At 40.4% G+C, this 25,814-nt stretch overlaps 2 protein-coding genes across 15 annotated transcripts in view; one reads left to right on the forward strand and one right to left on the reverse strand.

The window, feature by feature from the left end:
- Positions 1-5,369, reverse strand: part of Ints9 (integrator complex subunit 9) — an 81,684-nt gene extending 76,315 nt beyond the window's left edge. Inside the window, exon 1 of the mRNA XM_052191182.1 lies at positions 5,096-5,369. Within this exon, the coding sequence (XP_052047142.1) occupies positions 5,096-5,104 (9 nt within the window). The 5' untranslated portion in view covers positions 5,105-5,369. The remainder of the gene's footprint in view (positions 1-5,095) is intronic.
- Positions 5,370-5,583: 214 nt separating this feature from the next.
- The window catches only part of Hmbox1 (homeobox containing 1), a 133,465-nt gene continuing 113,234 nt past the window's right edge, over positions 5,584-25,814 (forward strand). For 12 of the 14 annotated variants that reach the window (XM_052191197.1, XM_052191195.1, XM_052191198.1 and 9 more), the window contains exon 1: positions 5,584-5,886. The gene's annotated coding sequence lies outside the window, so the exon portion shown is untranslated. Of the gene's footprint in view, positions 5,887-6,157; positions 6,326-16,986; positions 17,080-25,814 lie in introns of those variants that run through there. The other 2 variants (XM_052191185.1, XM_052191186.1) reach the window with 2 other exon arrangements.

Here is a 25,814-nt window from a genome sequence, read left to right on the forward strand (position 1 = left end):
TCACAAACTGGCATTTTCAAAACAGTAGAGATCTTTTGAAAATGCAGAGTCATATGTACTACATATCCCTTTCTGGCCTCAACTCTCTATGTAGATCAGGCTGGCCTTGAATCTGCATCACGTCTCTTCCCAAGTGCTGGGATTACAGGTGTGAATTCCCGTGCCCCTTTCGGAGATGTCTTTCCATAGGCACAATCCCGACTCTAGGTATGTTTTGTATATATGAAGGTCTGCAGCAGGTGGATAAGGGGCAAGGACACAGGAGATAGTTATATTCTTAAGAAAAAAAGGCAACAGCTTTCTCACATATTACCAGAATAATGGAAAGCTAGTAGCAGCTTGACATTACTAAAATTTTAAGAAAGTATATTACTGACTACAAGTAAAACTAAAATCTCTACTATTTAACAAGAATATTTGAGCCAGTGATCATAGCTAAATCACGACATTCACTGTAACACTGTCTGAATCCTATAGCAAACCCAGCAAGCTGTATTTTCACAGAGACAGGAAATACATGTGTTTTGATCTCTGCACTTACACGAGTCCCTTGAGCAATGCCTAGGATGAAGGAGGTGTTCAAGATTAGCTGACTGACTAAATGAGTGAAGATGTGGGGATGGTTTACACTTGGATCTTTGTTGACATATAGTAAGCTAGGAACCAGTTTCCCACCAGGAATGGCTAAGTTTCCCTGAGTTGGGAGGGAGACTGTTCCCTCCCTCTTGTGGACTGTCTCTCAAAAACATACTGCTGACCAAGGTAAAGGGCTCTGAGTACCCAGGGTAAGCCACCAGGGCAATTACTTACTTTTAGATTCTGAAATGCAAACTGTCCACTTTTATCACAGGGCACTACCATAGAAGGTATGTTGTAACACTATATGCCACACAAGCCTTTTACAGAGCTTGAGGAAATAACAGAAAACATCTGCTTTACATGACATTACATCAGAGGGACACAGGAGGGCGCCCTAATCAACCGGCTAGAAGAAACAGAACCCTTCCTCACCCCACCCCACCCCCACACACCTGAAATCAGGTTGACATTTTAACAATCAAACTGCAACACATGCAGCAGTTTCTGGTGAGATTTTGAAGGACTATCATTTACAGAGAAAGATGTTATACTCCTGATTCAAGATCAAGGAAGTCAAAAGAATTTGTTACTCTGTCAAGGAGAAGCCAGGAATGTCTACACAAGGTGAGAATCAACCATACTCTAACCCCTAATGATTTGGTAAATGACCTTGGAACAGGATTTGCTGTATGAAACAAAGACCTTCTATATAATCTACAACTGAACGTGGAGTTCTGCTCATCCTCTACTGAAGTGATACATAAATTTGTCTGTTCCATCTGTTTTCCCAGGAGCAATGGTGAGTTTAAACAGGTAACAACGAAACAGTTTTGCACAAAGAACAGCCCTAGAGCTTAGATGCAGTCTGTGGCCTTTCCAAGTTTTAAATTTGTAAATGGAACAGTAATATACAATTCCCCTCATGGAATTCAGGAAGTACAGTGTAATGGAGATCAAAATGACTCCCCTTTCAGGCCTTTAAGGAGAGAGTGACAACAGCTGTCAAGAGCCAAGGTGCCTGCCTCGCTCACAAGAGTCCCATTAATCCCAAAGTCACATTCAAGCTTATGTCTCAGCAAAATTATAAGTAATTCCATGCATAGCTATTGGGGTCAAGCATAACACTTAGAATGGAACATGTTGAGACTGAATGTCATGGGCATACTGTGGTTGCATAATAAATCTCTGTGGACTGGATAAGCACGAAGGTTCTGTCAGTCACTGAACTAGCTCAGAAAGATCCGGCATCCTGTGCTTCACATGAGTTCACTTTAGGCCTCACTTCACCACCAAACTCCCTCCTTGTCTGCCACTGTGCTTCAAGCTCACTTGCTGCCAGTCCGCTCAGTGCACTCTATGGTGGTTCACAGCCATCTTAACTCCAGTTCCAGGGGATCTAATGCCCTCTTCTGGCCTCTATGGGGACTGCATTCATGTGGTACACAGACTTAGATATAAGGCAACCCCCACCCAAAATAAAAAATGCTCGTTTTAGAAAGTAGAAATTAATATTTTTACCCATGTTTTTATTTACTCATGTTATAATCTCAAATTCACCCTTTAACCTTTTACCAACATTCCCCACAGACCTTGACAGATTTTGGGAAATTATATGCATTGTAGTAAAGTCACAAACTGTGTTAAGTCTCTGGGAATACAATGTCTACATTAGGGAGGACAAACACAAAGAAATAACTAAAAGTCCAACCATCAGAATGGTCTGCCATGGAAACATGTACCACGGGTGTCTAATTCAAGAAACTCCTGAAAACTGCTATTTAAACAGTGTCCTGAAGTATGTGAAGGCATTAACTAAGAAAAGACAAATATGGTAGGTAGGTGAACACACTTAAATTTCCAAAGACAAAAGAAAGTAGAGTGAACTCAAAAGAACTGGAAAACATTCTACATGATCTGAATAAAGACATCCACAGTAAAAGCCAGTTTGACCACATGTAGACACATAAGTGGGGCCATGTTCTCCAGAGCCAAGTCAACCAGGTTAGAGATTAGGAGTTTACCTGAAATAGGTACTAAATTTGTAAAAAAAAAAAAAAAAAAAAAAAAGCCGAGATTCCCCAGAAGAGATCCAGACTGAAGGCAGGGAGGGCATTTAGAAGGTGTTCTAGTCTGCTTTCCATTGCTGTGATAAAACATCAAGACCAAGACCAAGCTAAATGTGGCGGTGCACACCTTTAATCCCCGCATCCGGGAGGCAGAGGAAGGTGGGGCAATGTGAGCTCGAGGCCAGCTGGTCTACAGATTGAGTTCTAAGGCGGCCAGAGCGACATAATGAGACCCCGTCTCAAGACACAACAAAACCAAAACCAAACCAAACAAAAAACAACACCCACTCTGACCAAAAGGAGGCAAGGTACTTATACCAAAAGGGTTTAAGTAGCCTAAACATTCTGATCACAATCCATCACGAGGGGAAGTCAGGCCTGGAGGTAGGAACTGAAACAGAGCCTATGGAGGAAGACTATTTAATACTTGCTCCCCACAGCTTGCTGGGCTTGCTTTCTTATCAGCTTCAGGACCATCTGCACAGAGACAGTACCACAAACTGTAGGCTGAACCCATCCATATCAATCGCCAATCAAGAAAATGTCCTACAGACTATATAGAGGCATTTTCTCATCTGAGGCCCCTTCTCCCACATAACTCTAGCTTTGTGTGACGTTGATAAACAAAAAAACAATAACAAAACCTAACCAGACAGAAGGTCTTACTGAATTCTAAAAGCCAAGTGAAACAAACCACCACAAAAGCAGTATGAGTAAGAAGACAGAAAAACAGACCTATTCAGGAAATTTTCATTAAGGTTAAAGAATCAGGGAGATGTCCCTTTTGTACACTTGGGAAAGTCTTATCTCAAAAACAAGAATTTGTTCAAAAGCACACCCAAGTTTCACAATGTAACTCATTACAATCATGCTGAAGACCAGTGCATTGTGTATACGCTGGACAACCATGGTGCTTCTGACATAGATCCCTAGTCCCTATAACATAAAAACCACAGCCAACCACATTCCTAAAGCAGTAAAAGGAGCTAAAACTTAAGGACCTGAGAAAGTTTATTTAAACCATTTTGGTAGGCACAGCACACAAGTTTAACCTACTGAGAAACCCTAATAATTAGAACACTTCCTTTTCGTGGTTTCTTTTTTCTCTTTTTCTTTCTTTCTTTTTTTTGGGGGGGGGGCAGGATTTCTCAGTATAACTTCCTTGGCTGTCCTGGAACTCGCTCTGTAGACCAGGCTGGTCTCAGACTCAGAGGTCTGCCTGATTCTGCCTCCTGAGTGCTGGAATTAAAGGCGCATACCACATTTGGCTTCTTTTCGCCAGCTTTTATTTCTAAAAGGGAAAGGCTAAATTTTTCATTTGCTCTTTCCCTGTTTTAACCTCTGTTTATAAGTCAAGCAAGAAGATTTTATGAATAAAGCAAAAAATACATAAGCTCTGATACCCTCCTAAGGAAGTTGTTCTTCTGGGAGACAGGCTGGATCTCTTGAGTTCAAAGTCAGTCTGGTCTACAAAGAGAGTTCCAGGACAGCCAAGGCTGTTACACAGAGAAGCCCTATCTCAAAAACAAAAACACAAACAAACAAAAACAGAAGAAAAAAAAGTTTTTCTGGAATTAATGTTTCCACAGCACTTCTCTCTTAAACAAAATGTACCAAACATGTTTCACTCTATTGAGGATATTTATTTCCATGTAGCAATTATGAAGATTCTACAATAAGTTGGCAGTGAGTATACGAGAGTGACAAGCATTTCACCCCTGCTTTCAATTTCCTTATTACTCTATTACTTATTCCATTAAGCTTGAATAAAACAACCTGTTAGAATAGTGTGCTCAGTAAAATGGCGCAAGGCAAATATGTGAAAAGGCCACCTGTAAGCGAAATGTTTCATCACACAGTGACTTCTCCAGGAGGTATGTTCTATCTAGAGCCGTTTATTTCATGCGGGCTCCAAGCGGGAAGGCTTCAACACCGCTCTGGCTAAATCCTTCAAAGGTACCACCCTCTAGCATCTCTTTCTTGTAACACAAATGACAGAAGTAACAGGACCTTTAGACCTTCTGTCTGATAGCTTCTACTTTCTGTTCAGATCGAATCCAGCCTTGCAACACCAGCAGGGAGTCCACTCAAGTGCTCAAAAAGTGGAAAGAGGTTGAAGACCAACTCTCAGGTGCAGGTTGGGAAACATGACCAAACCAAAGTTTTGGAGCCTATCTTTTGCCCAAGAGTGAAGAAATGTAACACATAACTTCACATTTGGCCAAAGGGATCTGGTAAACAGTAATGAAGACCTCCTGACAGACGCAGGAGCTGTGGGATGTGTGCAAGAGGGGATTTAAATCTCAACCGCAAACCCAACTTGCTACAGTCCAGCTCACTTTACAATTTTTAACCGCTGACCTTCCTCCGTGACAAATCATGGTGGAGGCGACAGAGTCCAAAGATATATAGCATTACCTTTGCCCTCTGGCTTAGCAGCGGAAACTCACCAGTTTCATATCGGACTTTTGGTTGTTCAGTACCAGTCTCTTCACTTCTCAAGACAAGGAAGGATCTTCCGGTTTAATCTCTATAGCCGAGAGCATCGCGGGACTTGGAGTCTTCCCTCCTCACGCATTTTCCAGAGCCTCACGGGAAATGTAGTTTTACTGTAGGTATCATGGACACTGTGGGCGTCTTTCCTTTTCCTCCCTTTTCTCTCTAAACACCTCCTTCCGTCCGCTCAAATTCGTCGCCGCCGCCAATTCATCCTTCCTTTCCATCCCAGCATGATATCATGTCCCTCATCTGGGTCTAGCATCCATGGTATTCTGGGATATGTAGTCTGCGCGGCTTCAACTCCCAGCGCCCCTCCTCCCTGTGGGAAGGCGTACGGGCGCAGTGCCTGCTGGAAGCTGTAGTTCCCTAGGGCCTCAGACCCTCAACTCTGCGCTTTTCCTCTAGGGAACCGGAAACTACAACTCCCAGGGATGCCCAGCGGCAGCAGGTGGGAGCGGGGCTGTTGCTATCAATATGGCGGTTGTCAGCCAGACAAAGACAGTCAGTCTGATGTGATTGAGACAAGGGAGGTTTTCAGGGGGAGACTGGGAGATAGGGGCCTCCCCTCCCCCCTCTGCTCTTCCTGCGCGGGCCTGGAGCTCTCCTCAGCCCCTCCCGCAGGGCGCCCCGCGGTGAAGATCCCCTCCCCCTCCCGTCTTCCTCCTCCCTCCCTCAGCCTTGCACTGGGACGCTGGGGAGGGGGCTGAGCCGGGTGCAGAGAACTCTCAGCTGGATTTCCGAGGTGAGTGGGGTCGTTTGCTAGCCGGACTGCCTCAAGTCTCTTTCCTCACTTCTCTCCTTACTTTAAGGGGAAAAAAATGTCGAGATGTTTGGGGGCAGAGAAAGTGAGTAGGCGCCACAGATGGGTCTCTGGAGTAGCCAGGTCGAGTATAGGGGAGTAAGTGGGGGTACTTCCGAGGGGGCGGCCGTGCGCGGGCTGTGGGGTGGGGCAGTTTGTGAGGGGCGGGCGTGGAGAGGCGTCGATGGCTTCCTAACTTCTCTGGTCTCCAGGACCGGCGGAAGGTTTGAATCCTGGAGTTGGGGGTCTTCCTGCTTGCGAGTTTGAGAAACTGTGTGGTGGTTTCGAGGTGTGCTGGCTTGTTTGGGGAGTGTCTCGCTGTGTTTTAAACTGTGACGTGTACTTGGGTGCTGGGATCGTCTTGAAGGAATGTCTGTAGATGGTAAGTTAGATGGCTGGAGTCAGAGATGAGCGGCCTGGGCTTGGAAAGCACGCGCGAGTCCCGGGCTGGACTTTTGGTCCGTGGATCTTGTGCAGGGTTTTGGGGGCTCAGTAACTCGTTAGTGTCTGGCGCCCAGCTCCCACTCCGTGCCCTCCTCTGGGCCAGTCTCCACCCAAAACTCCCGGCTGGACTAAATAGATGATGTGGAGATGCATCTCTTTGCCTCCTCAAGTCGGCAGCTAAAGGTGGGAAAGGAAAAGTATCTCTTAATATTTTATTCCGGAACTGTGTTTTGGTTACACTATTGGGGCTACTTTGAAAGGAGTCCTCCGCCCACCTTCACCCCGAAACAGTAAGTAGAGGTATCTTGTCATCTTCATGCACAGTGGCTTGCCGGTTATTTAAAATTCGGGAACGTGGGGTTGGGAATCTCGAGTGCTAAATGCCATAGGCATCTGTGTCTTCTAACGAGACAGAACGTCTGCTCTGTATCCTGAGGTAGATAGGGCGACTTATTTTTGTAGTTGAAAAAACTGTTGGAAATCATCTGCGGAGAAGAGGGTTGGCGGTACGCTGAAAGGCGCTGCTTGTGTTTTTTTTTTTTTTTTCTTCTTCTACCCCACCCTGTTCTGTGTCACATTTGCTTGAAAACTGCTGTGGAAGAGTGGGGAAGCATTGGGTGAGTGAAGCAAAGAAAGCAGTTAGCAGTAAAGCTACATGATTCCTAAAGTTAAATGATAAAAAGTGATTGCTGTTTTTATATTTGTCTGAAGCCTAAAAAAATACAAAAAACAAAAAAAACCCAAAAACGGGAAAAAAAAACTCGTCTGTTATATAGGGTTTAGTCACGTGCTCCTTTTTCTGGGGACCTGCAGATAATAGAAATCTTTGCCTTCTCTTTCCTATCTTTCCCTAGCTTCCTCCCTCCCCCACCCCCTTCCTTCCTTCCTTCCTTCCTTGGCACAGAACATTTCTCTTCCCGATGGACATAATACCTCCTGTACTTTTTTGCTTAGTTTGTGCTACTATGGGCTGTGCTTTTTGTGGTTTCACTATAAAATGCATCATTAAGTGAAAAGGAGCTGAATTTGTTGTTATTTTGCATTTATGCCACAAGTCATTATCACATCAGGTTTGCAGTGCTTTGCATTAAACTTATTAAAATTGCACAGCTAAGTTGCTACGTCTGGTTGTATGATGCTTATAAGTCAAATTTGGGAAATTTTATTTTATTTTTCAATTTTCAATTAGGGTTGGAATGAAACATCTCTTGTTTCTCACAGTCTTGAATATTTAATGACATTACACCAGGAGAATTTAAGATCATACATTTTGTACTCCCTCCATCCAAAATACAACTTCTTCAATTGCTCTCTGTGATAATTTTGTGGTATCATACTTTTAAATCACTAAAAGAATAATTGGCATCATTTCTATTTCGACTTGAGAATTTCATGTATTTATGTGTTTGGTCAAGAATGTATTAGCTCTTGAATGTTTTGTCTGTTAGCTATGCGCTTTTAGATTCCATAGCAGCTGAAAGTCCCATTTGATGCACTGGGATTTTATGGTAGGCTTAGTCTTTGATTTGAAATTTCTGCTGTTGATCATTCCTACAGATAAGGAGACTGTTTGCATGAAGTTGAGCGTTAGGTATGTGAAGGGACCTAAATGTAACTTTGTACACAGCGTGCTGTTCCAAACTGAGCCTTTGGTTTGGTGAAGACCAGGATTTTCAGAATTGCTTGTTTGAGTGAGGCTTTATCTTAACCTGAAACGTTAATTTTCAAAACCTGGAAGAAAATTCCATGTAACAACAAAATAGTTGTTTACTTGTGTTTTTCCGAAATGTATTCTAGTAGATACTGAATTTTTAAATGTTTAATAATCATTTCAGATATGACAAACTAAAATGTTCCAACCTAGAAAAACGTGTGTTTTTCATCTGCCCTTTCCTTGAATCTTCTTCCTGTTTATTTTCATCAATGGAATTGTGAAGTTATTTATGGGAAAAGCATTCGTTAAACTTTTTCTGACTAGTAGTCTGGTAAAAATGGCTCCATGTACACCTAATATTCCTTATTTTTGTTGGGCTGATTCTGTTGCATTTTGAGTACTGGGGCATTAAAATGATGTAAAGCCTTTACTGCAGACTAAAGCATAAAACACTCTCAGCATGTGGAAGTCATATGGTTTATGAAAAATGGAGAGAATGGGGGCATTTTGCCTGTCCAGCCTAAGATTTTATCCCATAATTGTAAAGACATATTTATTTTAATCTGATCATTTCTGAAAAAAAAAAATCTGGCCTTTACATTACAGGAAGTTGAAAATGCAAGCTGTTTTTAACCAGTCTGCTGCTAGTTCTGTGCACAGCGTACATACATGCATAGCTGTTTAGTTGCAAAAGTGCATCAAGGAAAGGAATCGGTAGTAATGTGTTGAATGCCTTTTCAGAGGCTTTATCTGCACAGCTGGGTGTATTTCATCTTCTAGCCCCAGAGGAAACTTAATATCTCTGTTTTTCTAAGTTATAACACACATTGTAACAAAGATCTCATTCTTCTATTCCTGCAATTTTATACTAAGTGTTGATGAGTATTCTTGCTTGCTTCATTGTATATTGTATATTAATTTGTTCTTTTTAAGTCTCCTATGTGTCATGTTAGTTCTGGCTCGAGTTTGAAAGTTCAGTTGATAGCCACCTTATTTCTATCAAAAACAAAGCAGATTTTCTGTTGTTTTTGTAATCTGTTCTTTAAGCTTGGGTTGTTTCTCTTGAGAGTTATAAATTTATCAAGAATGTTATTTTTCATAAACAGGAGCTGATTTACTTCTCAACTTTTTAAAATGGTGAATACTTATGGATTAGTCTTAAAAGCACCGGGTAAAAATGTGCTGGGTTTGGTCTATTTGTTCCTGCTTTATTTAGACATTTTGGCTTCCAGAATCTTATTATTCTATTCTTTGGCTAGATTTTTCTGATAACTACTGGTTTTTCTTCTTCTTTTCAATTTTGTACAACTTTATACAAGACTGTCATGACTAAAAAGCATAGCATATCTAGAGTGTTATATATGCATATTTATATGTGTACTCAAATATATATGAAGTGTGTGTATATGTGTCTCTCTGTATGTCTGTGTGTGTTTCAGACCTACAGCCATGAATCCAACCTGATCCACAAATAGCAGAGACTTAAGTGTAACCACCATTCATGCTGTCCACTTTATAGACACATTGGAGGCTTCCTTATCATTGTAAACTATCATTTTAGTAGATTCTGCCAAACTACAGTTCTCTCAGATGGGAGTCTATCAGTCTGGCATTTTTCTGCAGCTAGTACTAGATAATTAGTGTGTGACTCAGATTCCTAGACACAGCTGTGCCCAAGATGGCCTTCACTTAGCCTATCCATCATAGGTTCACATGAGTAGAGACTCTGTCTGGTGATGATCTGATATAAAACTTTTAGGTTTTAGCTAATTACTTTTTATGGACTCTTATGATGTAGGAACAGCATTATGGGTTTATTTAAAAAACAATTGTGAACAAAAGATAAAAATTGCAATTTAAGTGATTTTTAAAGCAGTGGCTTAGCTTTGTTGTGATGGACTATTTATGTTTTTGAGTCTTTAGACAGTTGTATCTGATTCTTTCTTATTCTGAGTTCATTTAGGTTTTTATTAGATTGTTGAGTGAAATATTTACTGGATATATGCCCTGACTAGGTTGGTTGGTTTTGTTTTTGTCACTGTGACTCGGGTTGAAGTCAAATGGGAAGAACCTCAATTGTGAAAATAATCTCAATCAGATTGGCGTGGGCCAGTCTGTGGGGCATTTTCTCTGTTGCTGATTGATAAGATCCGGTTTACTGTGTGCAGTGCCACCCTTGGGCAGGTAGTCCTCCAAAGTAAAAGAAAGTGTGCTGAGAAAGCCATGAGGAGCAAGCCAGTAATAAGGTCCCTTTGTGGTCTCCACTTCATTTTCTCCTCCAGATTCCTGTCCTACTTGAATTTCTGCCTTGACTGTAGAAGTGTAAGTCAAATAAACCCTTTCCTCCCCAAGTTACTTTTAGTCATGGTGTCTTTTTCACAGCAATCAAAAGCAAACTAAGGCAATACTTTTGGTAGTTCTGTCCTTTTGTCCAGGGTTGGTAGTTCTGTCCTTTTGTCCAGGGGCCCATAAATGTAGTGTATTAGAAACACTAGTTAACTTTCTTGTTTAAGGAGCAGTGTGGAGGTGCAAAGGAACACTGATTTTTTTTTTTTTTAATGACTATAGTCACATTGGTTTTTGCAGTTATTTATTTATTTATTTAGTGTGAACACCTGCCATGGTGTACACACCACAGATTAGGAAGACAACTTGTAGGAGCTGGCTCTCTCCCTCCACCATTGTGGGTCCTGGGGACCCAACTCAGGTTCTTGGGCTTAGTAGCAGATGTCTTTACCTGCTGTACTACCTACCTTACCTATTGGCCCAAGATTCAGTTTTTATACGGGGGCGGGGGGGGGGGAGTCAAATGTGAGTTCTGCTGAAATGAGACCGATGTAATACTGAAATTATCTACCTTGTGATTTGGATAAGGATAGTGTTAATCCTGACGCTCTTGGTTTGGCTAGTCAGGCCTTGCAGTCGGGAGATGGAGTTGATTTTGCTGTCTGAGTCCTTTCATTCTCTTGCCATTCTCTTAATTCATTGTTTCTGACTCATTACATCAGTCTCTTAACTAATCTTGTTGTATGCAGTTGTTTTTTCATTAGTCATTCTATGCTGGTACCTGAGGGATCTTGCCAAAGTAAAATGTGAATTTGATTGTCAGCCATACTTTTCCTGTAATCCTTCAGTGGCTCTGCAGCCTTTCAGATAAATTCCAACTTCGAGTCATTCCACCTGTGTCAAAACCAGCTTCCACTACTGTGTACCCTTGAGCAAGTGATTTAAATGTCTATATCTCAGTTTATAGATAGACCATACCTGTAGAATGGAGGTTAGAAGAGAATCCACTTCATAGGTTTGCCTCACATAAGCCCTGAGAGTGCTTTTGTCATATCATGTCATTCATAACAAGCTGCAAAATTAGTAGGGAGTCCTGTCTCCTTCATTCATCTTCCCCATGTTGGCTGGCTATGCATGCGTAACTTTAGTATCATACAAAAAGAGTGCTTGCCTAGCTTGTGCAAGGCCCTGACATCAACAGACATCCAAAGCAAACAGAACAAAACCTAGAAACTGACATTGGTACAATGTGTGTATTTAGTGCTGTGCCATTTTATCATGTTTAGTTCATGTAAGCACCGTCAAATTTAGGTATGGAAATGATCCATCACCACACACAGGGAACACTTGACCTCTTTGCTAGGTTTTTCTGTTTTGTAGTATAGCTAAGAGGAAAGATTCTGTATTAGCTGCTTTTCTTTTTTAATTAATTAATTAATTAATTAATTAATTAATTTTATGTACACTGTAGCTGTCTTCAGACAGCCCAGAAGAGGGCATCGGATTTCATTACAAATGGTTGTGAGCCACTATGTGGTTGCTGAGAATTGGACTCAGGACCTCTGGAAGAGCAGTCAATGTTCTTAACAGCTGAGCCATCTCTGCAGCCCTATTAACTTCTTTTCTGTTGCTGTGATAAGAACACCATGGCCAAGGCATCTAATAAAGGAGATTTTATTTGGGTTTACAGTTGCAGAGGGATGCGGATCCATCATGGTAGGGAGGCACACCTGCAGACTGGCAGCTAGAATAGAGTGCTGAGAGCTTACAGCCTCTGAGGGCAGCACAAAGCAGAGACAGAAAACTGGGTACGGCTGGGATCTGTAGCCTCTCAGTACACTGTTAGTGGCACATGTCTTCCTACAAGGACACACTTCCTAAATTTTACCAAACAGCAGCTCCAGCTGGTTAACAAGTGTTCAAATATATGAGCCTAAGGGACATATTGTCATTTAAAACACCACAAATACCAATTGTTGGATCAGGAATTCCACTCTTTCGTCTCTGTAGCATTTCAGAAATTCTTTGGTGCAGATAGAAGGTTTTGTGAAAAATAATTAAGTTTTCTTGTTATAAGAAATTGAAAACAGCACAGCACAGAACAAACCCTAGGACATAATACTAGCAGTCAAGAGGGTTTAGAGTTCAAGATTGTCTTCTTATGAGGCCAGCATGGGCTATAAGAGACCCTGGCTCACAAAATCCAAAACAACAACAATAAAACATGAATAAGCTTTGCTTAAACAAGTAATTATAGTGTTAGTACTACCCATTAAACATTGCTAGTGAAATCTAACAATAATAGTGAAATTTTCATTAAATGTGTAAAATTAAGATGAATTCCTCCCTTCCTACCTTTCCTCTTGTCCCTCTTTTGAAGCAGGACCTTGTTCTGTAGCCAGAGTGACCTCTTGATTCTCTTCCTTCAAATTCTGACTGCCAGAATCAGAGGTGCTTGCCACTACACCGAGCTGATACATTTCTCACCAAAGCAGAAAGTCTGTATTAGATGACCAAATTACACTATTTGGTGCCATGTTGGTCTCCGAGTTAGTGCAGACCTGCCAGATAGAGTGGAGCTCCTGTCAGTCTTCTTTTGGACTTAGAAGGAAATAATCTTCAAAGAAAGTACTTTTGAAATTATTTATGGAGAAATAAATAAAAATTTAAAGAATAAAGGAGAGAGAAGTTTAGGTACTGCTACCCTTAGTTTGGGTCCCAGAAAGATGCATCAGGTTAAAGCTTAGTTACTGGGCTGCTTATCTTTAGATGTGTTATTTAGAGGATTTTTAAATGTCACAGCTCTGTGATATTAACACAAGATAGGCCATGTGATTTTTTTTTTTGTCTTTGAAATTTGAGGTATTTTTAATTGTTGGCATTGATAATTTGCTTTGGAAAAAAACCCCAAAGAATGAACTTGAAAGTTGTTTCATTGGCAAGAATAAGATAAATATCAGTGGAGCTGCCTGGTAAGTCAGATGCAGCCATGCAAGGCTTTTAGCTACCCGAGGTTTCAGTTTCTTCCTGATACTTTTTTTTCCTCCTTGTATTTATCTGGTTTCAGCTCGCTCTTTCTTTCTTTCTTTCTTTCTTTCTTTCTTTCTTTCTTTCTTTCTTTCTTTCTTTCTTTCTTTTTTTTTGGTATACACTCTAAAATAACTAAATAAATAATGTTTTAATTAGGAATTATTTGGCTCCAAAGAAAAAATATAAGGGTATAGCTGTTTAGGATTGAAACTAGATGTTTTTAAGAAAATTTGAGTGTATGTGTATGTGTGTGCATACATGCACTTACATATACACTTTCCAGGGTGCATGGGTAGAAGTCAGAGGAAACTAGCCCTTAAATGAAGAACATTGCTGGGAATCTTAGAAGCTGGTCTCCACCGCCTAGTCTGGAATATGGTTTCCTAGCTCACTTCCCCCTTCTGCTTCTGTCTGCCTTGCTGAGTTCTGTCGTCTCCTTTTCCCATTACACTGACTTGTGTATTATAGGTGGGTGTGGTTTACCATGGTGCTATTGGAACTGATTCTTCAACTAAAGCTTACCTCTTAGTGGTGGTAGTGTTTCTTTTTGTTCTGTTGACAAGGCAGGAATGTGAATGCACTGACAGTGAGTTTCTTGTCTGTCCTTACTCTGTGAGGTAAGAGCGAGTAGAACACCAGAGGAAATCATCTGTAAGTGTGTTCTTGGGTCTTGTGTGTGTGTGAGGTTCCTTGATGGGATTGAATGGGGGGCATTTACAGGCATCAAGTCTAAGAATGTTTGCAGAGTGCTACTTGGTGATGCAGAAATGAATTCTTTGCCTTTATTTACTCTTTTCTTCAAATTTATAAGAAATGGCAAAAGAACCACATTGTACTTTAGCCTTGTTTTTTTTTTTTTTAATCCTAGTCATCTCTGACAAGCCAGAAAGATGACAGAATATTCCTGTAGATGTAGCTTTAGTTAAAGCAGCTCTTTCTTTGTTTTCTCATCAAGTCCAAAGGGAATGTTAGGTGATTTTGCCTTCTATAAATTGACAGCCATTTCCTTATAAAATCCCTTGTGAGTGGAGAGATAGTTCAGGGGTTTAGAGCACTAGCTGTTTTTTGAGAGGACCTGGGTTCAATTTCTAGGATCTACATGGCAGCTCACAATTGTCTATAACTTCAGCCCCAAGGGACTGAGACTTTCTTCTGGCCTCCTCAGGCCCTATACACATGTGGTACATAGACATACATCAGACAAAACATTCATAAGATATTAAAAAATGAGTGCTGGCTGCTTTTTTGCAGAGGACCTGAGTTAAATTCTCAGCACTGACATGGCTCACCATCTGAAACTCCATTTCAGCATTTGATGTCCTTTTCTAGCCTCCGTGGATTCTGCATGCATGTGGTACACAGACATACATGGAGGTAAAACAACGTTATTCATCAAATAAAGGGGAAAGATAAGCTTTTGTGATAGGTCAAACAAAGCCAGTACATTTCTGCCTACTGCTTTAGAAGCAACAGTCAGGACTTGAGTTAGTAAATCTACCATATAAACTGTCGTGTTCTGTGGAGATTCAGCAGGGGAAGAGTTGGCATGTCTGTTCGGCATAGTATCCACCAACTGTTTGTTACATTTAACAGAAGAATCATAATACCTAGGAAAGGAACCAGAGCTTTTTTTGAAAGTTCTTCTCTCAATATTGTGGTTAATATGAATTTCAATACTGAAAACTCTACATCCAAGTTTAGATGATTAGAAGTCAGCCTAGGAATTTTAGATATAAACACAAATCAAGCATAGTCAGCTAAGAAGAATCCAGTCCAGTGATAAAGGACAGGAGCTAAAGCAAAGTTTTGTAAGCAAATGGGCTACACCGGTGGAAGGGGACCTCAGCTTTTATGCAGAAGTATTGCCCAGAAAGAGTATTAAAACATTATTTCCCTGAGTGCTGCCTCCAGATTTTTAGAATCTGGGATGAGTTTAAGAATGTGACTCATCCATAAACATTGGAAAATGCAGATAGTATAATACTTGGATCTGAGGTAGTCGTGTGTGTGTGTGTGTGTGTGTGTGTGTGTGTGTGTGCACGCGATAAAGCCTTTAGAATATCAGGCCTCTTGAAATTTTGCCTTCTAAAATTACTTCCTTAGCCCCTCCCCCTTTAATGTATGTCACTGTTCTCAGTCTTTATTATTTCCAGACCGTTGAGCTGCTGAGAAACTTGGACTTTGGGGCTGGATTGTTCTGATGTACCTCTAATCTTTACAACTCACTCTTTGTATAAACTTCCATGTGTTGCAGTATCTCCATTTATAAGCTAAGGTAAATAACAGTATCTGTTTGGGGCCAGTAAAATGGCTCAGCGGTCAAGGTTCTTGCCTCCAAGCTTGACAACCTGAGTGTGATCTCCAGCAAACACATGGTGAAAGGAGAGACTTCTGAAAGTTGGCTTCTGACCTTCACATGTGCATGTGTATGCACACATGCATGTGAAATAATAAGTAAATGTACTTAAAATAGTATCAATCTAATAGAATTCTTTGGCTTATTAGCATCTGCACTGTGCTTGCGATAGTGTTTGGCAGAGATTAAAACAGCACTTCATTACTAGTGGTTCTGGGCTTCTGTTCCCAGGATCTGCATGTCCTCCGTAACCCTTAGGATGCCTCCTAGTGCAGGCAATCCCTTTCCAGCTAATATTTTGTATGTTTATTCTCTTCTTAATTTTCTTTATGTGTAGGACTTAATCACATTCCACATAAATACTTATTGAGATCATTGCAGCATACAAATAGCCTTCCTGCCTGTCAGCACCCTCAAAATGATTTTCATTGGGGCTAGTCATGTATGTATGGACTCTATCTGAGTTCACATTGTGCTTTTGATAATTTTGTTAATTTTTGACTTCTGTGCTTCTTAAAGCTCCTAATATTTCCTTTCCTCCTTGAATAGCATCTTATTCTCTTATCCCTACATATATTTTTCTGCGATACATTTAAGTGAGTTTTCCTTCCTCCCATGTTTTTAATATTTCCCCTCCTACTATTTGCCATGTTACACATCTGTATATCCTTTTCTTACCAGTTAGGATCTTATCTAATAAAACCCAGTTAAATCCTTCCTTCCATTTTCCAGTGCATCTTGACACACTCATGCAAGTTCATTACTCCTAAGCCTTGCTTACAGACTTATTTATGATCCTAACTTTTTGTATTTACTTTTAAGGAACATTGGATTTTTAGTGGTTTAGCGTCCATGCCTTGTATCTGAAGGGACTCCTATCCTGAGTATTGGATTTGATTCTCCTGCTGACTGAAGCCTTTGTGGTTCTCATTTCTTAATTTTTCAAATCTGTTTTCAGTGTCTAGCAATAGCTGATGGGTTACTGTATTTCTTCACATACAGACCTATTTCCATTTTCTTTTCTTAATTTCTAAATTTTTGGACATCATAAGTAACTGAACAATCATATACTCTGCCTGTCTGCTTGCTAGTGAACTTTAAAGCTTCCGAAATGTCATCTGGTGCAGTGGCCTTCACTGGGAGGGTTAACAAGTGTCCTTGTGCCTCCTGCCTGCTGGGGCTTGCTTCTCCTGTTCTTCTTCAACCCTTTGTTTTTACACCCTTTGCTTCTTAGGCCTAACCTGGTAATCCTGTGCCTTTGTCTTTATGCCAGAAAAAGATAAGGAAAAGATGAGAATCCTGAAAATCAAGTAAGACTGTCTTCCTGGGCAGTTCACTTGTGGAGTGACTGTGCTCTGGCTTCCTGGTGAGTGGTCAAAAGTTGTCTTTAATGACTTTATTTGAACAAGAGTGGTCAGGGAATGAAAACAGAGTTAATGTAGCAAAAATCATTAAAAAGTGATTCCCCAAATATTTTATTTTAATAGAAATATATGGTTGTTTGTTCACACTAACTGACCCAGAGCTGTAGCTCTCAACTTGAATAGTAGACAGTGCTTGTCATTTTGGCAGTGGGCCATTTTGTTCGTCACTACCAGAGTAAAGGTGGGCAAACAGTATCTCTCCATCCAAACAAACAGTTGTATCAGAGTCAAAAAAATGTGATCTTGGGCCACAGTGTGCTATTACTGGAGTGCATGATTGGCTCTGAATATCAATCAATTTGTCATATATACCATACAACATTTATGATGTCAAGTTTGAGGTTTTTTTTTTTTAATGGAAGAAAATCCTTTTTTTTTTTTTTTTTTTTTACATTTTTATTTTATGTGTATGCCTGCATATATGTCTGTGTACTAAGTGCATTCAGAACCTACAGAGGTTAGAAGAGGGTGTTGGGTCCCCTGGAACTAGAGTTTAAGACAGTTGTTATCTGCCAGGTAAGTGCTGGATATTGAATCTGGGTCCTTTTTAAGAGCTGCACTGCCCCTAACCCCTGAGCCATCTCTTCAGCCCTAAAATGAAGGAAGATCCTAAAGACACAATCTGAGTCATACTTTAATGCCTAACTTCCCCAAGTCTTTTATAGTAGTCTTATATTTACTTTTCTTTTTTTAGTAAACTACCTTAAATTGTATCAAAACATTTAACCTTTTATTTTTCTAATATACTTTTTATAGAAACAAGTATTCCAATTCATATTTTGCCAGCTTAGACAATATATATTTATGTCCCACCATTTCAAGGTCAGCTGGGACCTTGTGGTATAAAGAAGTCAGCCTACCCTTGGCACACAGGGGAATTTATGAGGTGCTTGTTTTGTGTAAGTCAGGGTTCTCCAAAGGAACAACTGATGGAATGAATATGTGTATATTAACATGGATTTTAGATAGCTTTCATAGCATAGGCCAGTCTAGGTAGTTCAACATGACTTGAAGTCAGGCTGGAGTGGAGAGGCTGAGAAGCCATCTGCTGCTCAGTCCATGAGGTTAGGTGCCTCAGCAGTACCAGTCTTATGCCAGAGCCTTGGAGAATTCTGGGGAGCTGCTGATTTTCATTCTGTCTTGGAGGCCTGAAGTTGGTTCTAATATTGTTGAAGGGTTGCAGAAGCTACAGGTTAGATGATTGCTTCAGATAATCTTATCAAGAAAGTGCCTCACAGGTGTACCCAGTGGGTTCCAAATTAGCTGATTCCTACTCTAGTTCATTTGAAAATCAGGATTAAGCCAGATGGTGGTAGCACACGCCTGTAATTCCAGCACTCTGGGAGGCAGAGGCAGGTGGATTTTTGAGTTCGAGGCCAGCCTGGTTTACAGAGTGAGTGAGTTCCAGGACAGCCAGGGCTATACAGAGAAACCCTGTCTTGGAAAAAAAAAACAAATCCAACCCCTCCCCCCCCCAAAAAAAGAAAATCAGGATTAACCAGTGCACGCAGCTTCCCATGTCAGTTGTTTTAGGAAGAGTACCTAGATAGTACGATTATTAAATGGAGGTCAACCAGGAGTTTATGAGTAGGTTAAAAAGCTGAAATGTGGTTGTAAATTGTTCTCAAAATAAGTTCACTGTAAGTCTTTTTCTTACCTGATGAGCACATCCCTACCCCTCCACCTCCAAGGACAAAACAAACAAAGCCCTCTATAAGCATAGAGTAACATTAAATTACAAGTGTAATGCTTTGCCCCAGATTGATAGGACTCATGAGGGCATCAGGGAGGAAAAGGGACCGTGAAGTTGCCCGTTATCTCTAAAAAATGTATTGTTCTTTGTTTTTGATAAGAATGTTAGAGAATCTTTGATTATTTGAAGTAGCCAAGAGCCTCATCTACCTTAGAGGTTATTAAATCATTTGTATTCTGAGTTCTAATGTTAAACCTGAAAATTGTGAGGAGAAAGACCAAATCCATGATTGTCCAATTGAAGATAGCAGTATTTTGGGTACACCTGGGACAGCCCAGCCTTTCCCTAAGTGAGGATTTTAGAGAGCAGCCCCTGCCTTCCTCTTGAGCTCCCTTTTATCAGAGAGATAAGGTGTTCTCCAGAGGGTTGGCTATTTCCATTGTTAGAATGGTGCAATGGAAGGGAAAGAACTGGGAAGGAACAAAGGGAAGGGAATCTGAAATGGAGTCCCGAGGTTAATGTGCAGTAAAAACCAAGTTTTGTAGTTTACCTAGCTCTAAGGAACAGGAACTTACTCTTAATTACAGATAGAAACTTTAACTTGCAAGAACTTAACCCTGGACAAACAGGAACTTATTCTTTGCTACAAAGAGAAACCTTAACCTTCAAGGTATTTTGTTCCTGCTTTGGTCTTCTGCTAGCTAGTTGCTTTCCTGGGTGTTTATATAGTTAGTTACTTCTTTTCCTGGTTCTTGGGATGAAATCTCAGTGCTAAGAACTTATTCTTGTCCTGAAATAAGTCCTTTGATTGTGTGCTTCAGAGGGTGCTGCTAGCTGGCCTTATATCCTATTTGACAACTCTATTTTAAGCCCAAGCCAACTTATATGATTTTTGTTTCTTTGTGTTACCTTCATTTAGACCTTTGTATTTTGAACACCATCAGCTAGTTTTTTGCCTTTTACCAAGGTATTCTTTTTTTCTAATCTGTTATTTAAAGACAATATCTAGCTATGTATATTTCAGGCTGCCTTTTAATTATAATTCCTCTTGTCTCTATCAACTGATTATTGGAATTATAGATGTGTGTTACCACTTCTGACTTGTATTTTTATATTCTTGCCTTCCCTTTTTCCTTCTCACTTCCTTCTCCCTCTTTCTCCCTTTTCCCCTCCTTCCTCCATTCTTCCATGATGGAGACTGAACCCAGATCTTAAACATATAAGCACATTATCACTGAACTACATTCTTAGTTCCCAATACATTAAACCAACAGTGGATAGCTTGTGGTCTTTTGTGTCTTATCCCTTTGATTTAATATAAATTGTTGAAGTTCATGTTGTAACAGGTGTTACTATACCTTTCCTTTTTATTGCTTAACATTTCCATTGTTTATAAATGTGCTTGCTCAGTAGTTGATGGGTAATTTAAGGGTATTAAAAATACTGATTATATGACATCTGCCCACAGTTCTGTTATGTTTTCATTTCTCTTGGGTGGGTACCTAAGAGTGGTAGTTTTAGTTTGAATGTTAATTTATGTTTAGCTTTTTAAGAAACTAAAAAGTTTCTTTATTTTATTTTCCATATTTTGAGACAGGATCTCTCTATGTACTCTGGCTGTCTTGGGGCTCACTGTGGATACCAGGTGGCCTGGGACTCAGAGATCCACCTGCCTCTGCCTCTTAATGCTGGGACTATTTTCTCATGAATGGTGGATGGCTACAATCTGTCTGTGTTGTCACTTGTCTGTCTTTGTGTTTGGGTGTTGCCAGATTTTTCTGCATCCTTGCTAGCACTCCTTGTTTGTTTATGATGGAGGGATACAGCTCTTTCACACCCTGGCTGACACTTGAAATTGTCTCTTACTTTCTTTATGGCCATTCTCATGGGAGTGATGTTAATTTGATTTTCCAGTAGATCATGGGCATCTTTTCAGCAATTTGTGCATATTTTGGGTGAGGTGCCTGTTCAGGTAATTGATCATCTTATGGTTGCATCATCATCCTGTAATTGAGTTCTAAGAATTCTTTGTTTTCAGTGTATTTTTGTTTGTTCTTATAAACAGAAGATTCACATATACCTTTTTAAAATCTCTGTCTTATTACTTTTTTCTCTTGCTTTCTTTTTTTTTGGTTCTTAATGAATTTTTAAGAGGGAGTCTTTCAACTCAGTAAAATTGATGTTCATTTCAAAGATTAGAGGAGACAATGAATTGATAGACCAGTGACAAAGTATCTTACCCTATTCTTCACCTTTCCTTCAGAAAGTATTTAAATCCTATCATGTTGGCCCATATTCATGGTCCCAGTACTTAAGAGGCAGAGGTAAGAAGATTCAGAATAGAGCTAGACACCCCCCCCCCCACCACACACACAGAGTGAGACCGAGACAGAGAGAGACAGAGAGATTGAGAGGCTGTTTAAAACAAAACAAAACAAAACAGAAGTACTTCAGTAGTCCTGCCTCTACTTGCTTAATGATACTGTATCACAGTTTTAAACCTCATGTCTTAGCACCCATTTCCACTGTATATTATCTTTTGTTATAGTTACTTGAGCAGTCAGATGTCATAGGTGGAACAACAGACACTGACTGTCCTATATAAGCTAAAAGTGTATTTACTGGGATAAGGCTGGAGCTCAGTTAGTAGAATGCATGTTTAGCATGCATGAAGCCTTAGGTTCTATATCCAGTGTCAAATATGGCACACTCCTATCACCCCAGCACTCAGGAGTAGGATGCAGGAGGATCAGAAGTTCAAGGTCATCCTTAGCTATAGAGTACATTTGAGGCCAGATTGGGATACCTGAGACCCTGTCTCAAAGAAAGAAAAAAAAGCAAATTTATTGCATGAAGGTAGGAATCTTTCAGAATTGTTAGCAAGGCTACAGCAGAATGACTCTCATACAATGGGAGGACTATGTGAGGCAGCTCCTGGCAGAAACCACAGCCAGAACCACACTAGAGGTGTGCTCTGGTTAGGATAGCAGCATTGCTGCCACAGTTGCTGACAGAGGAATGGCACCCGTTGTTCATCGTACTTAGCTGGTGAAGCTTTTCAAGAGGTTCCTTTCTGGCTGTGTGGGACACCGGTGTATGAGGCGTGTATGTTTGCCTGCACTCCATATTCTAAGGACATTCAGATTTCAGCCTTTTATAATTTTTGAAGCTTCTTGATGTGAGTCAGAGTCCATCTTTTAGTCCTAAAAGAAATTCAGGTATTCATCTAACTTAAACTGTAAATCAAATAAAGTTCCATGGACCCCAGTTTTACATCTAGGTCCTGCTGTCTCGCCTTTCCCCTTCCCAGACAATATTGATTATTCTCCCTGTGTTTCCTGATGTAAGCCACCCTCGTCTGATATACATGCTTACTCATCCTCAAAACCTCTACAGTGCCATTAAAATCTGTGAACAAGTTTTGCTCTTTTAGCTTGATATCGCAGCTATTTTTGTCATTAATAACCCCTCCCCACCCCAAAAGCTTTCTTCTTTGGCTTCTTTTATTCCCTGGTTTTGTTTTTCCTTCTTTGTCTCTTGTAGGAGGCTTCTTGTCTGCCTAGGCTTCAAGTTTCTCAAAGCTCTACTTCAGCCCTGATGTGTTTACATGTTTTGTTTTGTTTTGTTTTAATTCACATGCACTTAAGCAGGGTCATCAAATAATAGAGGAGCCCAGGCCTCTGTATACTCCACTGATCATCCAACTAAATGTTTTCTTGCAAGTGTCTCAGGAAACTCAGTTACCACTTCTGTATCACACTTGGGTTTCTCTTTTCTGCCATTGCTGTAGCACGTTGCTTCTCAGCCTTCCTGATGCTGTGACCTTGTAATACAGCTCCTCATGCTGTGCTGACCCCAACCATAACATTATTGTTGTTGCTATTGCAGAACTGTAGTCTGGCTGCTGTTATGAATCATAATGTCAGTGTCTAATATGCAGGATATCTGATGGGTGACCGCCAAAGGGATCAAGTCCTGCAGGTTGAGAGCTGCTGTTCTGTAGGATGTGACACCAGTAGTCAGACACCTGTCCCCACTAGCAAACTGGCGTTCTCTGTCTGTTACCTCCTTCGCATCTTCTCTACTTTATTTCCAGACAGCTCCTGGTTGTCATGATCTCTCTTTTCCTCGTACATGTCACTCATGCCTAAGCCACCATCAGTGGTAGCCTGAAATAGTTATCACACAGGAGAGTTGGGCGGATGATGTTACTCTTAAATTGTTAATTCCCATCCTTGTGAGGAAGCTGCACAACCTAATGTGCCTACCGGGAGTGTTCAAGGGCCTTGCCCTCTGATCTCCAGTGTCATTATTTCTGTTTTCTTCTTGATTTTGATATTCTAGTTTTATTGAAACTCTCAGCTGGCAAACCTCTTCCAGCTGTAGTTGTCCCCCACATGAGGGAGGAAGTTAGAAATTCAACCTACTTACCTGGTTATAGAATACAAATTCTTACTTATAGTTGGAAGGAAAATCAGAAATCTTTGGAAAATAACTTTATAAATTTATTTATTTTAATGCAGCAGAAAAATCTAGGACATGAAAAGCTATGGTAACCACTGACCTAGTGATACTAACATATCCTCTGAAATCTTACTTCTTGTTGTGTTTTGGTTATTTTGCTATGACTAGCATTCTTAACTTCCTACAGCAGCTCTGTCTAATAGAAACAGAGTGAAAGGGGCTGGAGAGATGGCTCAGGGGTTAGGAGCACTGGTTGCTCTTCCAGAGGACCCAGGTACAATTCCCAGAACTCACAGAGTGGTTGTAACTCCAGTTTCAGAGAATCTGTTGCCATTTTCAGGCCTCCAGGGACATCAAGCACACAAGTGACGCAGCCATACATGCAGACAGTCACTCCTGTACATAAAATAAACACTTTAAAACATTTTTAAAGGAAAAATAGCGGAAGGCAACATTTTAAATTTAAATGTTTTAGTAACTACAATTTAGCAAATGAAAAGAAACATTTGAAGTTAAATATAAGGTCTTCTATTTAACTCAGTTGTTCAGCACATTACTCTTTCAACGTGTTCTTGGTATAAAAATGAGTAGGGAAATGTTTTATATTCCTTTTTTACATGAAGTCTTCAGAATTAGTATTTTACCTTGAGAACACATCTCTCTTTTCTGGAGTACATTTTCAAAGCACCACAGCAGGCACTCTGCCTGGCTCCTCCTGCGTGGAGCCGCCCAGGCAAGGGCAGCAGGGGTCTGTGGGGGCCTTGTGGATGAAATGCTATGGAGGATACAGCATGGTCAAGGCCCACTGTGGGAGAATTATGTCAACTAAGGTTTCTCTTTGAGTTTTCTTCCAGAAGTTTTGTGAGTTGGGATGTTATATTTATTTTGAATATTTTGTATTTTGAATCAGTTTATGTGTTTTGTTTATTTGTTTTGTTTTTGTTTTTCCAATACAGAGTTTCTCTGTGTAATCCTGGCTGTTTAGGAACTTGCTTCGTGTAGACTGGGTTGGCCTTGAATTTACAGAGATCCACCTGTATCTGTCTCCTAAGTGCCGGAATTAACAATGTGAACCACCACCACCCAGCTGAGTTAAGGTTTTGTCGTTGTCGTCGCTGTCGACGACGACATCATTTTTTAATAAAAGCTTGAAATATTCCTTGAGGTTGCAGTCTTTACACATGGATGTCTTGTTCTCTCTTCGGGTGTTGGCAAGGCCATTCCGTCTCCTTGTGTTGCTGTGGCACCTTTGACAGCATTGTGTTGGTCTTCCTTTGTGTGGCCATACATGGCTTAGACTCAGCTTGCTAACGTGTGTCATAAGCCCTTCAGGGATTCTCTGGCTCTTAGTAGTTAGCAGTGGATGCATTTTAGTAACACTCAGTTTCCAGGCTTTTCCGCTTACTTACAATCTTAAGAGTTCCTTGATCTCTTAAGATTTTCACTTATTGCTGTGCAGATTCTGGATCTCTTTTTACATCAGTATTTTATGGCCTGGTGCTATTGTGAATGATACTTAATTTTTAAAAAGATTTATTCTGATTTATCTATATAAATGTTTTGCCTGCGTGTATGTATGTATGTATGTCACATTCATGGTACCTGAGTTGGTCACCTTGGGTCCTTTGGAACATGTAGGTGCTGGGAACCAAACCCAGGTCTTCTGTAAGTGCAACAAATACTCTTCAACCACCAAACTACCTCTCCAGCTCTGTAAATGGTAAATGTTTAAGAAAAACATGTGAGGCTGGAGACATCCGATGGTTCAGTGGTTAAGAGCACTGACGGCTCTTCCAGAAGTCCTGAGTTCAAGTCCCAGTAACCTTGTGGTGGCTCACAACCATCTGTAATGGGATCTGATGTACTCTCCTGGTGTGTCTGAAGACAGCTATTGTGTACTCATATATACATAAAATAAATAAAATAATTCTTTTACAAAAAGAGAAAAACAAGCAAATCCGTTAGATTCTAGATCATTCCTAGAAACACAGTTGATTTTTATATATTGTTCTTGTGTCTGGCAGCTTTGCTGAATTCATACACTCAAAGAATAGTATTATAATCTGTGTGTGACAGTTTATGTCTTTCAGCTATTATGCTGACTGAGACTTCAGGCGTGATGCTGCTGCAGAGCTGTGGGAGCCGTACACTGTGTCTTGTTCTAGTTTTGAGGGAGTGATCCACCTTTCATGATTAAATATGCTGTCAGCCGCATTAGTGACAGGGTGCCTGTTCTGTTTCTAGCTCACTCTAGTTTTTGGACATGAGCCTCTTGAGGTGCTGTTTCATCATTACTAATTCCTATGCAGGGCTGTGATGGTGATTTGTATTGGCTGATTGTTAGATACCGCAGACACCTTCAGTGGTGTAGTGTTTGCTCACATACTGCTAAGATCCTTTTCATCTCTCTTCATGAGGAATAATAGGATGTATTTCTCTTACTATGGTACTTAATTTTCTGGCTTCTACATTAGGATAATTTTTGACCTGTGAAAAATTTTGGGGAATGTTTTCTTCTAG

Source organism: Apodemus sylvaticus, chromosome 8 (genome assembly GCF_947179515.1).
Source record: "Apodemus sylvaticus chromosome 8, mApoSyl1.1, whole genome shotgun sequence".
Classification (NCBI taxonomy): domain Eukaryota; kingdom Metazoa; phylum Chordata; class Mammalia; order Rodentia; family Muridae; genus Apodemus; species Apodemus sylvaticus.